General features: G+C 41.3%; 1 protein-coding gene across 1 annotated transcript in view; it reads right to left on the reverse strand.

Moving 5' to 3' along the window:
- Positions 1-6,126: 6,126 nt before the first annotated feature.
- ETF1 (eukaryotic translation termination factor 1) overlaps positions 6,127-15,375 on the reverse strand; it is a 28,248-nt gene continuing 18,999 nt past the window's right edge. The window contains exons 4-11 of the mRNA XM_029218042.1: positions 15,211-15,350; positions 12,321-12,459; positions 11,801-11,991; positions 10,840-10,969; positions 10,146-10,301; positions 9,672-9,736; positions 8,726-8,873; positions 6,127-8,442 (exon numbers count right to left, since the gene is read on the reverse strand). Of these exons, the coding sequence (XP_029073875.1) occupies positions 8,360-8,442; positions 8,726-8,873; positions 9,672-9,736; positions 10,146-10,301; positions 10,840-10,969; positions 11,801-11,991; positions 12,321-12,459; positions 15,211-15,350 (1,052 nt within the window). The 3' untranslated portion in view covers positions 6,127-8,359. The remainder of the gene's footprint in view (positions 8,443-8,725; positions 8,874-9,671; positions 9,737-10,145; positions 10,302-10,839; positions 10,970-11,800; positions 11,992-12,320; positions 12,460-15,210; positions 15,351-15,375) is intronic.

The following is a 15,375-nucleotide window of genomic DNA, read 5'->3' on the forward strand; positions in this document are numbered from 1 at the left end:
CAACATTAGTCATCAGGAAAATGAAAATCAAAACCAGAATGACACCAGTGAACAATCTAAAAAGGAAATTAAGAAAATTCCCTTTACAGTAGCATCCAAAATAATAAAATACCTAGGAATAAATTTAACCAAGGAAGTAAAAGATTTATACACAGACTACTACAAAACAAAAGAAATTAGAGACTTAAATAAATGGGAAGACATCTTGTGTTTATGGATTAGAAGACTTAATATCTTTAAGATGGCAATACTACCGAAAGCAATTTGCAGATTCAGTGTGATCTCTATCAGAGTTCCAATGGCTTTTTTTTTTTTTTTGAAGAAATGGGAAAGTTGATCCTCATATTCATATAGAATTGCAAGGATCCCTCCCAGTACCTTAGTGTGTTCACCAAACTGGAAGCTCTCTGAACTCCATAATTTAGGGATTTTTATGGAAGCACCATCATGTAGGCATAATTGATTGAATCATTGGCCATTGGTGATTCGATCTTAAGCCCCTCTCCCCTCTCTTGGGGTGGGGCTGAACCTTCCAACCCTGTAATCCTGGGGGTTTTTTGGCAAACAGCCCCCATCTTGAAACTATCTGGGCATCTCACTAGCATACAAAAGACACTCATCACGCTAGAGATTCCAGGGGTTTTAGAGAAGCTGTGTACCAAGAACAGGAGATAAAGACCAAATATATATTTCTTACTGTATCACACTACTCAACAATAAAAAGCAACAAACATGCAACAACATGGATGTATGTAAAAAAATCCATCTAAATGAAGGAAGCTAAGTGAAAGAAACCTGATGTAAAAGACTACATATAGCACTATTCTGGTAACGTGAAATTTCTAGGAAATTCAAAACCATAGAGACAGAAAGCAGATCGTTGGTTGCTTAGGGTTGGGAGTGAGCAAGGATTGACTAAAGGGGCACAAAAGACCTTTCTGAGAGATGGACACTGGATTGTGTAATGTTTGCACAACTGTACGAATTTATTTCAAAAAAATCACCAAGCTGTACTTAACAGTGGGTTAATTTTATAGTTTGTAAATTATACCGCAATAAAGCTGTTAATAAACAATCAAGAACAAATGTGATAGCAGGGTGAAAAAAGTGTCCTAAAATCTGAATGTTTCCTGGCCTTTGGGTCAAGTCAGGACGAGCACATCTGCCTTTCCAAACTCGCCTTTCACCTCTCCAGGCTGACCCTGGCTCACCAGGCAGCTTGGCTACCCCCAGATGAAGTAGGGGTGCCCTCCCCTCATCCTCTAATACTCCTCACTTTTATTGTCATTCTTGCTGTCTCTCCTGCTGGAGTGTAAGTGCTGAAGGGCAGGGACAGTGACTGTTTTTCACCACTGTATCCCAGCATCTTGCACAGGGCCCAGTACATAGGAAATGTCTCTAAATGCTTGCTGAATGAAAGAATGAGACCAGAGTTAACCCAAGCACAATGTAAGGAACAGAGGTGGCAATGAGCTATGTCTGTGGAAACAGAGTCTGGAGGAGACTGAGTTTCTGAGGGCCTTTGCTCAGCTCCCCAGGGAGGAGCAGAGCCCCTTCTTTGCCATCTCTCTCTAGAATCCAAGTTTGACAGGGGTGTGAGGGAGGGCCTCTAGCCCTGAGCACAGGAATGCAACTCTTCCTCAGGTGACATCCTGTCCTATTACAAATAGAGTTCCCCCTTTGCAGGCCCTCCAGTAGGAATTGTGATGTGAGGTGATTGGTCCATCCCACTCTTCAGCCTAGCCCGGGAATGTATTGGGTTGGCCAAAAAAAGTTCATTTGGTTTTAAGCAAAAATAAAAGACACATTTTTCATTTTCACCAAGAACTGTATTGAACAATGTATTCCTTAACCAAAGGAACTTTTGGGCCAACCCAGTACTTAGGTCTGGACAGCCATATAACTTGGGGCAGGCATTCCAGCATCAAGCCCTGATTTCTCCTTGTTCTCAATCCTGGCTCCCACCTCCCTTCCCCCATGTAGCAGAATATTCCTGCATCTTGCCTTTACCTCAGAAGATCCTTGCCATTCCTGTTTGCAGGGCCTCTCTCTGAAGTTTCCACCCTCTTTTCCTGATTTGAAAATGGGTTTGCCCCCTAGGTTTCCTTTGGGTTAGGATGAAGAACCAAGCAGAAGAGGCTGAGCCCAGGCAGGGTATCTCACCCAAGTGGAAGAGCCGGAAGTCTGACTGTAAGGGAAACCTAGATGGGGCTAATATGGAACCTTCGGGGCTGGAGAAGCAAGTTAATCTACACACTCAAGCCAACCCTGACTCACAGGGAAGTGACTTCAAAACAACTTTCATAACTCCACCTGGATGTTGGCCACCTTTTCCCTCCCACCTCTGTCTTTGGCTTTAGGCCACTCCCTTACTCTCTCTGATCCTCCCTTTTCTCATCTCTAACAGGGGGGAGAAGGGGCTTAGATGAATAACAAGATCCTCCATGTGTTAAGAGTACTGAATTTGGAGTTGCAATATCAGCTGCCCATGTTGCCTCTTGTCATCCGCTGCATGAACATGACATGTCGTTGTGCTGCTCTGTGGGCTTCAGCTTTCCTATTCCTAATTAGGGGATTGGAATAGTAAGGTCCAGGGCCCTTGTAAGTGCTAAAATTATGATTCCTTAAGAAGTGAAAGTATGGGGCAACAGAAGGGTGTGGCTGTAGATAAAGGAGTAGAGTCTGATGACACTTGTCCTTTCTGTGAATGGGTTTTAGGCTTTGAGATACAGCTTTCCCTTCTTCCCATCACCCCCTTGGTTGCTCAGTGAGCCAGGGGTTAAGGGTCCCCCAAGAAGCCCTGTTCTTCATACTGTCTCATCTCACCTAGCACTGGTCCAACCCCAAAGCTGATTTCATCTCTGAGGTGTGTGACTGACAGCACTCCTCTCCTGGCACTGCCTCTGCTCACTTCCTTCCAGTCTGGGCCCAATTCCCAGGCTCAGCCCCCTCGCCCCTCTGGCTGACTCAGTAGGGATTTCTCCTCAACTGCGTACCCTGCAGCAGAATGAACTCTTCTAGATGCTGATCTGAGTCAAACCCAAATTCTGAGTAAAAACCAAACTTGAATGAAGAATCAAACTAAAGTTGTGTTTTAGATACCTTGTGAATCATTTAGAACCTAAACACTCATTATATCACATTGTTCTATAATGGGTGTTCATGATGACCCTAAAATGTTAGTTAAATGATGCTTTTATGTTTTTCTTCCATATTTCTGAAATTTCAAAAATTCCCTAAGTGAATGTCTCATTTTAAACCCCCTGATACTTCAGTGTATATTTCCTAAGAAAAAGAGTATTCTCTTGTGTAACCACATATAGTTATCAAGTTCAGGAGATTTAACATTGATACAACACTTTTATCCATAGTCTACATTCCAATTTCATTAATTGCCCTACTGACAACATGTTTTTAAGAGTAGGGGCAGATGCCCTAGTCGCTGAGAAATTCCGTTATGTGTGTACATTCTTCTTTGAAGATGCTGGATAAATTACAGGGATCCTCTAGAGTCCAAGGGAGCTCCTTTTATCCATTCTCAACTGTGGCTGTGGGCTAAGCTGGGCTGATCAGTCAAAAGGTGTGTGTCCTGGGGGAAGGACATAACTTCTAGATGGATGCCTTCCAGTTGCACTCCAAGTTGTTGGTTGTCTCTGAAGGCACAAAGGTTGGTGAGGTGAGTCGACTTGTCTTTTTAGCAGTACCAGCACCTGTTCTCTTCTTGGGTGAGGAACGACCTGTATTTGCATTGACTTTGGAACCACATGGGCAGATATACAGCAGTATGTAGCACATTGTTTTTCTAAGGATTAAATGAGATGATGCATGTGACATGGCACCTTGCCTGGTGCATGGTAACCGTCCAACAAATGTTAGTGATTGTCGTTATTTTTCAGATGGGTAGCTTGAAGCCCAGATTGAGACTCCTGTTTCTCCTCTCTGTTCGCTCATCCCTACTTTCTTTGGTAGTTTCCCTTCTCCATATAGCCAAATTTTAAAGGTAAGCAAGCTGTCCCAGTCACGTCTTAATGCTTGTCAGAAATCTCACCAGAAGCAACTTTCTTCCACAACCAATATCCTTAACTCTAGCACCACCTCGTGGTTGCCAGTGCAAACTCACCCAGGTCACTTCCTGAGGACCAAGGTTAGGATCATCTCCCATCTGAGTGAGCCCTTGCTAAGTGCCAGGCATTGTACTATGTATTTCACGTGACTTATTGCATTTAATTCTTACCACAGTCCTTATGGAGTAGGCATTGTTACAGGTAGGGAAATTGCTACTCAGAGACATGGGCAAAGTCTTACTGGCAGGATCTTTTTTCCAGTCAGATCTCCTGCTCACCATTATATCCTGACAGCTTTACAGCTGGAAAGACTCTTTAGATTCAAAGTCATCCTTACACTGATAGGGAAACTGAGGGGTAGGAAGGGACTTATCTGAAATCAGAAGTCCAACTAATGGCAGAGACAGAACCAGAGATGTTTGTCCAAAGAGCTGGCTCTTTGTCCTGGGCTCTTAACTGAACCCAAGGATGAGCTTGCCAAGCAATTTGACTCTACCTGAAGCAGAGTTCCCAGACACGTTTGAAGCTTATTGTCAGAGAACCCTGGAGATAAATGGTTTTCACATATACTTCCAGTGCCAGTTATTCAGCCATACCCTTAATAACTTTGGCACCCATTGCTTCCACACTTCTTGGCTGGTCAGTTCCTATGTCCCTGGGAGGCACAGTCCCATCAGGGTGAGACTTGGCAGGCAGGAGTCTCAGCAGGCGCTCACTCAAATTGGCAACAAGGGAGAAGCTGGCATGAAGCTTAAATTCCACCTTGAATACACCGTGCCTGTCTGGGAGCACCATGGCATGAGAACTGGAGCTGGAGAACAAAAGATGGCAAGTGCTGCAGGCCCAGACAGGCAAGCACAACAGCCCACATAATCGGCACTACTGTGCTGCCTTCTAACTTTTGATTTCAAACAGCAGCTAGGAATGCATCAGGAGAAAAAACTGTACCTCCACCATTAATGGGGCATGTCTGCCCCTTCCCATAGGGTGATTGGGTTTCATCAAGGCTATCATCTAAATCAGATAAGAAACTGGGCAAAAGTATGCTGAAAAAGCAAAGTGACACAATAGGTTCCCTTACTGGTCAATTTTGTTAAAAACATTGACTTCTTAAATTTGGAGAAATTAAATCACATACCACCTTGATACTTCAACTAGGCTTCCTAAGCTACCAAATAGAAGCTCTAAGTACCTCCACTTTTGGAAAAACAAATGAAACAAAAATCCTCTTCTGGGCTTCCCTGGTGGCGCAGTGGTTTAGAGTCCGCCTGCCGATGCGGGGGACACGGGTTCGTGCCCCGGTCCGGGAAGACCCCACATGCCGCGGAGCAGCTGGGCCCGTGAGCCATGGCCGCTGAGCCTGCACGTCCAGAGCCTGTGCTCTGCAACAGGAGAGGCCACAGCGGTGAGAGGCCCGCGTACTGCAAAAAAAAAAAATCCTCTTGTTTTGATACAGCCTAGAAGCCCTGCTCCACTGAGCCAGCCTCTGACTTGCTCTTGAATGAGGTTAATGCTCTCCTACCCCGTGCCAGGTATGCAAGATCAAGGTGGGGAGGCTTAGTTTCTGCTCTTCCATCTGGACCATTCTATTGACTCAAACGCAAGCAGATGTAGAAAGAGAATCAACTTTGGAATTAGGCCTGGGATAAAATTTGGCTTCACCACTAAAAAGCTGCTACTTAACCTCTTCTGGCCTGTCTTATTATAAAATGGGAAGCACCATCTACCTCCATGGAATGTTGAGGTAACATGGCATAACACCTTGTCTTAAAAAAGGGCAAGTTTCCCTTGGGCATGCATGTAGAATAGAGTAAGATACAAATTCGTTTGGCCCTAGCAACTGGAACCTCTTTTCTCTGGTGTTAACACTGGGATCATGACCTCGGATACCCTTTGCATATACCCTTCTATAGGCAAATGCAGCCAAAGACAACTAAATCTAAGGCTGAAAAGTTAGTAACTATGATGAAACTGACCTGTGCCTTAGAGAGCTCACTCACTGTTCTCCTCGGTTTAGACCTTTCTTAGGAACAGTCCTAAAGAATCTCAAGCACACGAAGTATATTCTTAAATATGGTTTAATACTCTTCTCCATTTCTGTACATCACAACACCAAGATTTTGCTGCTTAGGATCTCTCCGTAGAGGCTATAGAGAATGCAAAGGCTACGGTTTTCACCCCCTCTTATTTATGTGTTTGTATGTGTAAGTGTAATACATATCAGTATATATTGATACACACATCAATATATAATGCAATATATATCACCAAAGAGAACACATTGATTAAAGAAATACAAAAATTTGGCATCATTTCCAAACTTAAATAGTAAAAATAAAAACTACAAAAGGAGCTGCATACCCTAAATGTATCATGTGAAACAACAAGCATATTCAAAAATGTAAATTTACATCCAATTTCTCTGGTCTTGTCATATCACATTAGACCCATTTACAATGGCAAAACCCTAAGGTACTGCTGTGAAGAGAGCATGTTTGCTCGCTCTTGGGTGTTCTGCAAACAAACAGCAGAGCCCAAAGCAAAAGCCTGCTCCGGTGAAGCCTCCCGCGTTGGTGAATACCAAAGAATTGACTCTTCTCACTGGGGGTTGAGACATCAGGTTATACATAGACAGTCATTTGGACCTCAGAGTACAGTGTGAGAACCAGAAGCTTTACATTTAAGACATACTCCCTTCATTCAAGTGAAACAGGATTATTGGAACGATAGGCAGGTCTGTAACCTGGGAACAAGGAGCTGGTTCAGACCAATAAAGCTACGAGTGACTGAGTCAAGTCAGTGAAAAACAGCAGTCAGGCACTAAAGTGTTAAAAGTACCCAATTTGAAAACCAAATGCACCCCACTACCCTAGCAGTGTGGGGTGATACCAATTGACTTTTAAAACCTTTGGTCCTTCAAAGTCCATTTGGTATACTTTTTTTCCATTGCTACCACTGGGCACGTCCTATACACTTTGTTCACTGTCACCACCTCAGGCACGCCATGACCTTGCATGTCAGCTGGGGTCAAGTCCGATTTACAGCCCAGCTGTGAAGCATAAGCTTCAGGTTTTCAGGCCCACTTTTGGATCCAACGTGGTTAAGTCCTTGGTGCCAAAAGCTGTGTCCCATCCCTTCCCATCCCTGCCCTTCCCACCCTCCTCCCATAATTTCTCCTATGAGAGGTGCTTGTAAGTCCCATATTTGAAACAGATGCTCCAACCCCACCAGGACTGGTCAGGGGTTTACAATTACATGCACAGTCATACATGTCTTGTCTGTTGTTCCTGTGAAAACCTTGCAGTTCATTTTTAAAAAATCAAAACATTCATATAATCTCATGCCATCCAACACAAGGAAAACATGACCACCTCCCTTTTGCCAAGGACAGACCCAAGCAAAAAAAAATGTTCTTTAAATTTCTTTGCTTCCACTTAAATTGCATGTTTTATTTCTCCCAATCCCAGCAATAGCACAGAAGCCCCATCATATCCATCCCAAACTGGTTTCTAGTATGCAAGATTATGCAAACCCTTGTCAAAGCAACTGATGCTAAGAGGGCTCCCAAACCCCGGGCACAAATGCGCCTGCAAAACAGATGGAAGGAAACAGAGCACTGGCCCAAATGCTTCATGTGTCAGTTTATCTTTGCAATGCAATCTGCATTCTTGAAACTGACAGTCTGGAGGGGACGGGTAGTGTGAGGGAGTGAAGTTGAAACTGCCTCCTATTAGCTCACCCTTTCAACATTAAACAGAGACCAAGAGAGAAATGGTTCCAACATTTCACCACGTATATTTCTTCTTATGCAGTCTAAGCTGAGAATGCCATGTAAATGGGTCACTGCGAAATGCAGCAATTTAATTTTTCTCCAATCAAAATAAGAAACAAACCAGTAGGATCTCATTTCTATTAACTTTTGAAGGTTTACAGCAGTTAAAGTATTTTGCTTCTATGTATGAAGGTTAAAAAAATCTTTTTTTTTCCCATAAAATACAAGAGCAACCAATTTCACCATCAAGTAAAAGTAAAAACTGGGATTCTTTTTTAAATTAGTCCAAAGTGGCATTTAGGAACTTAGTTGTAGGCTGCTGCGCTGACACCATGACAAACCAAAGTGTAGGGTTGGGTCTGGTTTTTGTTTCGGTTTTCTTTTCAATATCCAATGCTCATGGACTAAGTTCTGGAAATGTTCCAATTGTAAGGCAGGGATCTGTTTGGATTCCACCATGGGTATGCTCCTTGGGTTGGATGCTGGAGGGTGAGGCACGTGTTGCCGGACCCATGTCGACTACCTAGTAGTCATCAAGGTCAAAAAATTCATCATCTCCTCCTTGGTATTCCATTCCCTGGAAATCTACTCGGTACCGCAAGATACCTGGGGAAACAAACAAACAGAGTCAATAGCTGTGGTTCACAGAACTGGGGGGTGGGGAGCACGTTCACTCTATTAAGGGAAGCCCAATCCCCTTGCAGAATTATAGAAAGCAAAGAGATGATAAAAAGTGGTCCCAACCAAAGAACCTGCACATGCGCTGCCTCAATCCCTTGCTTCAGTGGATGATGAGCAAACCTCACCTGAAGTTAACGTTATTTTGGGATAGCCAGGAAAAGGCTGTGGCCTGAGACCCTGGCTATTAGTTTTCTGATTTGCTACTCACCTCCAATTCCACCAAATCCTTTCACAAACTGGGATCCTTCTTGTGACTTATCTGTGACAATTTCCAATGTAGCTCCAAATTTTTTATAGTTGTTAGCAAACCACTCCAGCAGGGGCATGCTCTCAATCAACTCATGTTCTTGTCCTGTCTGCAGGGGCAGCCACGAGATACAGAAACAATGGGATTAGGATATATCAAGACAGGAACGCTTGCTCCCTTGCCTGCCAACATTCTCCTTGTCCCTGTCATATCTATGTATGTGAAACTGTAAGTGAATTATGGTTTCTGGTGATACAATTGCAACAGCACAGAAATTCTGATTACTTCAAACAACATTCTTCCCCAGGCTCTAGCCTCAATAAAGAAATGTTAACACACTTGGCAGTTTTTCAGCTTATGGTTCCTCCTGTTGTCTCTAGAAGTCAGGCTGTTATAAAGTGTCTCTAGGCAGCACTCATTCAACAGCCAAGAAGAGACACGCCAGAATTGCTTTTTGGAGCAGCCTTGTAAAAACCAAAGTCCTTCAACTCAGAACTTGAAGAAGCTACCAATTAAAAGGGACCTGTGCTGAGCAGGTAACACTTGAAGCTGTGGTGATGCAGTTAGGCCAAACCTGTAGAAGCTGCTTTAGTAGAAGAGCTGGTAAAGTAAATGAAAAAAGCAGCACAGACTTCACAGTGCAGGAGAGGAACTATTTAATTAATCTTCCTCTCAAACATTTTTCAAGTATGAGAATGTTTTCTTTAAAAATAAGGAACCAGGGTAACCATGACCTTCTTTAGAATCAGATCAGTATCTGGCATACCGGAGCTGACCACCTCCCGGTACTCCCCACTGCCATCAAGTATGAGGTTTGGTTTTCCAAGGCTGATGCTACTCTGTGCTGCCAGGGCTCTAACATATGGATTTATGTTTCCTTGTATGTATCACCAAACCAATCACATACCTCTTTGTCTGTAAAATGAGATTTATCCTTCTCTTGTTCTGGAGTTAGATAGAGAATTTTCTCCTCTGTAGCATTGGGGAAAAAACAATGTGTTAACCCGCTTCTCATATACTAACAGGTTTAAGTTCCATGAGATGAATCAGGTTAGATGAAAGAGCTCCTGAACGCATTCTAGCAACCTTCTTTTCATAAGAACATTAGTCAGCATGCTATGAATGAATGTCTACCAGGTACACTGCTCCTATCATAAGGAAACACCAAAGATATTTAAGATATAGCCCTTGTCCTCAAAAAATTTAACAATCTTAGGTAGACATTTATCAGTTCAATTGGATACAGACTGAAAGACTGGGAAACATGGTATAGATCTGCCTTTTCATTGCTCCTGAAATCAGCCACCTTTCCCAAATCTCCCTCCCAGGCTTCTTGAATACACAGGTCAGTAATAGTCATCTTATTTTCTAATTCTCATACCTTCTGTGCCTTGGCAATGAAGAACGTATCTCATTATATCCAGATTTTCATAGACTATTAGAATCTCTACAGCTCCCATTTCTAAAGCCTTTAGTGTATCTTCAACTCCAAAACAGTACTTGCCCGTGTCCTGGCTGATTTCATCAAAGTATCGCCCTGTGGTTAGGGACAGGTCATTAAGAACATATATTAAGGTTTCTTTTGTAGATATAGACCTTCTTACTCAAAATCAGGAAGAGAAAAGAGTCAACTTAAAAATGAGTAAGTGCCAAATGTCAGTGAAAAATCACACTGCTAGTTGAGGCTCCAGAAAATGACTCTGAAGAGGTAACAGTTGGGCCAAATACACAATCATTTGGAAATGTGTGTGTCAAATTAGAAACATAGCCAAACAATGGCCCCATTAATTTTTAATTTGAGCTCTCTATTCATCACTCTATTACAAAGGATAATTAATATGGGAACTCTAACTGAAGTTTGGTTCCTATTGCCAAAAACAGTAAAAACAGTAGAAAAACAAACACATTTATTAGACTTAACAACTAAAGAAAGATTAATGATTCCACTGAAGAGGACTTAAAATGCTAAATCTTCCTTTTACCTTTTCAGTGTTTTGTTTTGTACATATAATCATATACATACACATATACATACAAAAACATTTCACAATAAGTAAGTTGCATTTCACTGATACCTATTAACTTCTTCTCTTGAATGAACTTCACGTTGGAGAGGACTTCAGTAGATAACTCAATAGCTTGGTTGAATCCATTTTCACCACCATAAGATATATCAACTAATTTTAAAACTTTTGATTGCAACCTCTGACACAATTAAAAAAAATTTAAAAAGCACATCATTAGTACTTCATAACACCCTTACCAAGACCCATTACCTTTTAATGACATGCAAAACTAGCAACATGATCAGTGAAGCCTCAAGGAGGGCAAAGAGCCCAATTTACTCATGAATAGGTCTCACTGAAGAACACTGCCAGGATAAACTTCCTTAGCCAATGATATCACACATTCTATCAGACCTATAAAAGCCTAACTCATTAAACACAAACAAAACAAAGTGTCTTGTGGAGGAAAGGAGGAACTATTGGTTCCTGCTATATAAGGTAGTAGAGTATATAAGACAGCTTCTTTAGTGAGCCTTCTACTGTAATGCTACTACTCCACACCAGAAGAACACCTTGGGAATGTGTTATGGCCAGCCCAAGTCATAAACCAATAGAGCTTTCTGGATTAAACGCTTTAGGCTTAATCAGCTCCGTCATATTGCTGAGAGGTTCACTGCTTTACTTACCTCCAGGAATAAGTCCGAAAAAGACAGGAAAAACCAGTCCTAGTTTCTTTGAAATCAAACTCCATTTTAAAGCCAATTATGGCAACCCACTAAAACCAGGGGCCAACATAGGGTCCAGAAAGATACTATCCAAAAAATGGCTGATTTCAAAAGAAAAAAAGTCCAGAAAGACATGGGGGAATATCTCCTAATATTCCTAATAATACACATGGAATTTTGTCCACTCAGAGCTAGGTTTTTAACACAGAATTTTTCACTGTAAAAGTAAAAAAGATGTGCATGTCAGAGAACTCAACTACTCTCACCTAGAAACTTACATAAAGGAGCATCTACTTCTCACTTACCTGATCAAACATATCAGATTGACTTAGTTCAGTTTTAAAGTCAGCTGATCCAGCTAAAACAAGACCAGCCACATTCACTTTGTCCCCAGAAATAAACAGCTGCACAGCAGTCTCAGCTACTTTCCGAACATAGTTATGTCGCTTTTCCATTCTTAAACGGGCAAAACGCAAGGCTGACTGACCTCCTCTACCTTTGACAAAGAAAAGTAGTGAGAGAAAAAGTCAATTATTAAAAAGTACAAGATGCCTTGCTAATTAAAAAGTAACTATATAATCATGCTATTCCCCAAGGAAAGGAGAAAGAGAAAAATCACTATTCCCTTAACTTAAATGTTTGGTATAAGCTATTACTGGCTTTCACAGAGTGACCACTAATTCTCTAGTCAAAAGAGCCACAAGCACCAACAAGTCATTGCATGATGCTTCTCCCATCATCTGGATTTACTTTCCCCTATTATACAATTTGCTTCTTTAATGTCAGACACAAAGCAACGGTGCTCATGTTCTCTTCCTAGATTACCATGTTTCTTTGGGAGATCCACGGTGAATTTGTGCAGAACTTCTCTTGTATTTCCTTGGAGTGTGCCAAAAAGTGCACCACTACCATCTATTACAATGAAGCCAAACTTGCTATCATCTGAAAGTAGTGCTGTAAGAGCCTGAAAAGCAAACACAGGTACCACACAATAAACCTCAAAGCTTTGCTAAAGTCAAGACAAAAATCCAAAAGGGCATATAAAAGCCCTCTCCACTCACTTGTATGAGTACTACAGAAAAACCATTTCATGGAGTAATTATAGACTTCAGCTATAAATATGTAACTCACATGGACAAATTTGAACCAGATTCAGGAGAAAACCAACAATATCAATGTGAAGCCTTTTTACAAAGCTGACCTAGGCACAGGAATGCAAAACTAATACAGAGTTACAGGGCTCAAATTCTTCCTAGGTCCTTGATTTTAGACTGATGATGGTCTAGGGAACATAACATTCAAAGTCTAACCTCCAAAAGTTGACTTTCTGTTACCATTAATAACCCCAGCATTAATAGGTGGTATTCACTACAAATAAGAGTATCTTGTAAATCAACTCTAGAGTAGTACTCACTGAGTACAAAACCCAGAAACAGTCTATAAAAAGACCTAATTTTTAAATGTTTCATTTAACTATGTCTTGAGTATCATTAATGATATCAGGATCTAAAACTCAATTTTATACTGAAGGTACTACAGGTAATAATTCTGAATTTTTATGGGGGAAAATCCTCCTTCTGGGTTAGCATTATATCACTGTATTTCTGCCTCCTGAAAGAGAAAATATTTAAATGGTCCTGGGACCCATATAGATGGGCAAGACTTTCCATGATGGAGTTTAAATTCTATACACTTGGTGGATGACTAATTACTAGGTGGCAGCCTCTTCAGCACTAATTATTACCCAAACCATTTAACTGAGGAAGAAAATACCTCCTTCAGGAATTGACTGGAAAGCAGATTAATCACTAAGAATCACCCTTTTACCAAAGCACGCCTGATAATTAGCATTAAGACATGAATATTGGGCTTCCCTGGTGGCAGAGTGGTTAAGAATCTGCCTGCCAATGCAGAGGAACACAGATTCGAGCCCTGGTCTGGGAAGATCCCACGTGCTGCGGAGCAACTAAGCCCGTGTGCCACAACTACTGAGCTTGCGAGCCACAACTACTGAGCCCACGTGCCACAACTACTTAAGCCTGCGCACCTAGAGCCCGTGCTCCACAACAAGAGAAGCCACTGCAATGAGAAGCTCACACACCATGACGAAGAGTAGCCCCTGCTCGCTGCAACTAGAGAAAGCCCGTGCACAGCAATGAAGACCCAACACAGCCAAAAATAAATAAATTTATAAAACAAAGCAAAACAAAAAAAAATTAAAGTGTTGGCGGATATTAAAAAAAAAAAGACATGAATATTGCCCACGTTAAAAATTTTGCCTTATCCCAATAACCTCTGATACGCAGCTTGATTAATTTAGGTTTTTAACAAGCCTGCTCATCAGGGAATAGACTTATCCCTCATAAGAATGTATAAATATCCCGATTAAACACGACATAAGTTGTATTGTTCAGTATGCCACATTCGTATGTAGTTATTGACATACACGTTAAAGCCAAGATAAAGCTAGCACGATGAAATGGTGTCTTGGAAGAGGAGTTAAGGTTTAGAAAAACCAATGAAGCTAACTTAGTAAGTAAGCTAAAACTAGGTAACATGAGTACCAGGTACTATTTAAATCAACAAGATTTAAAATCTGCTTTCATCAAACCAGACAACAGTTAAGTTGGAGAGGGTGGCAAAGAGCTTCTCCAATAAAGCTTTTGCCAGAAGAAGGCTGTGATAGCCAAGAGAAAATCAGTCTCCACCATCTATGCAACCGCTCAAGATCTGACTGGAACTGAATTTCCTGTCAAGTTAGCAAAATCATCCATTGTAAACTGTGTCAACAAATGTCAATTCTAATTCCACTATAGAGGTTTTCCCCTAGGTCGATGAAAGGCAAGAGACTGAACTAGGAGCCAGCTGTGAATTCCTGATTGTTCTACTGTTGACTGATTTAGGTCACTCTAATGAGGTTTCCTTTCCACCCTTAATGTTCATCATATTATGGCAGCTCTGTCACTCAAAAGTTTTATAGGGGGTGGGGGAAGCTCTTATGGACCTGCTAATAAAGATTTTACAATCTGTGAGCTGAAAACTAAGCGAGAAATGTAGAGAAGTATCATGGATACATAGGGAGACATGGAGATCAGGTAACCAATTATTTCTTTGCTTCTAATTAGTTCTTCAAACCCAGCTTAGCACTTTCCTCAAACATGCTGAATGATCATATCATTCAGTGCCATAATAATTAAAAAAAAAAAAAAGCCAGCCTTGTAAAATGGCACAATTAAAACAGACTGGCAATTCCTGAAATGGTTAAACAGTTACCATATGACCCAGAAATTCCACTCCTAGGTATATACCTGCCCCCAATGAAAACATATGGACATACAAAAACTTGTATGTTCAAAGCAGTATTATTCATAACAAACAGTGGAAACAACATATTCATCAAATGATGTTAAATAAGTAAAATGTGGCAAATATTATTTGGTAATAAAAAGGAATGAAGCACAATACATGCCACAACATGGATGAACCTTGAAAACATGCTAAGTGAAAGAAGCTAGGCACAAAAGGCCACCCATTCTATCATTCCATTTATATTGAAATGCCCAGCACAAGCAAATCCACAGCGAGAAAATAGATTAGGGGTAGCCTAGAGCTGAGAGATCTTGGGGTGTGGGGGTAAGGAGGGAGGACTGGGAATGACTGCTAATGGGTATGGGGTTTCTTTCTGGGTAATGAAAATATTCGATGAACTTCTTACCTCTGTATGGAATTTGTTGTCACACAAATACAATGAAGTATTAATTGGTTTGAAAGGTTCAAAGTCAATGTTGACTTTCTTTTCTTTTCCTTCTTCTGTTACAATTGTACCACAGTAAACAACCAGGCCATTTGGAGGTACTGCAAAGAACACAAACAATTTCTC

Source organism: Monodon monoceros, unplaced genomic scaffold (genome assembly GCF_005190385.1).
Source record: "Monodon monoceros isolate NGI ecotype Baffin Bay Population unplaced genomic scaffold, NGI_Narwhal_1 Super_Scaffold_12, whole genome shotgun sequence".
NCBI classification, from domain to species: Eukaryota; Metazoa; Chordata; class Mammalia; order Artiodactyla; family Monodontidae; genus Monodon; species Monodon monoceros.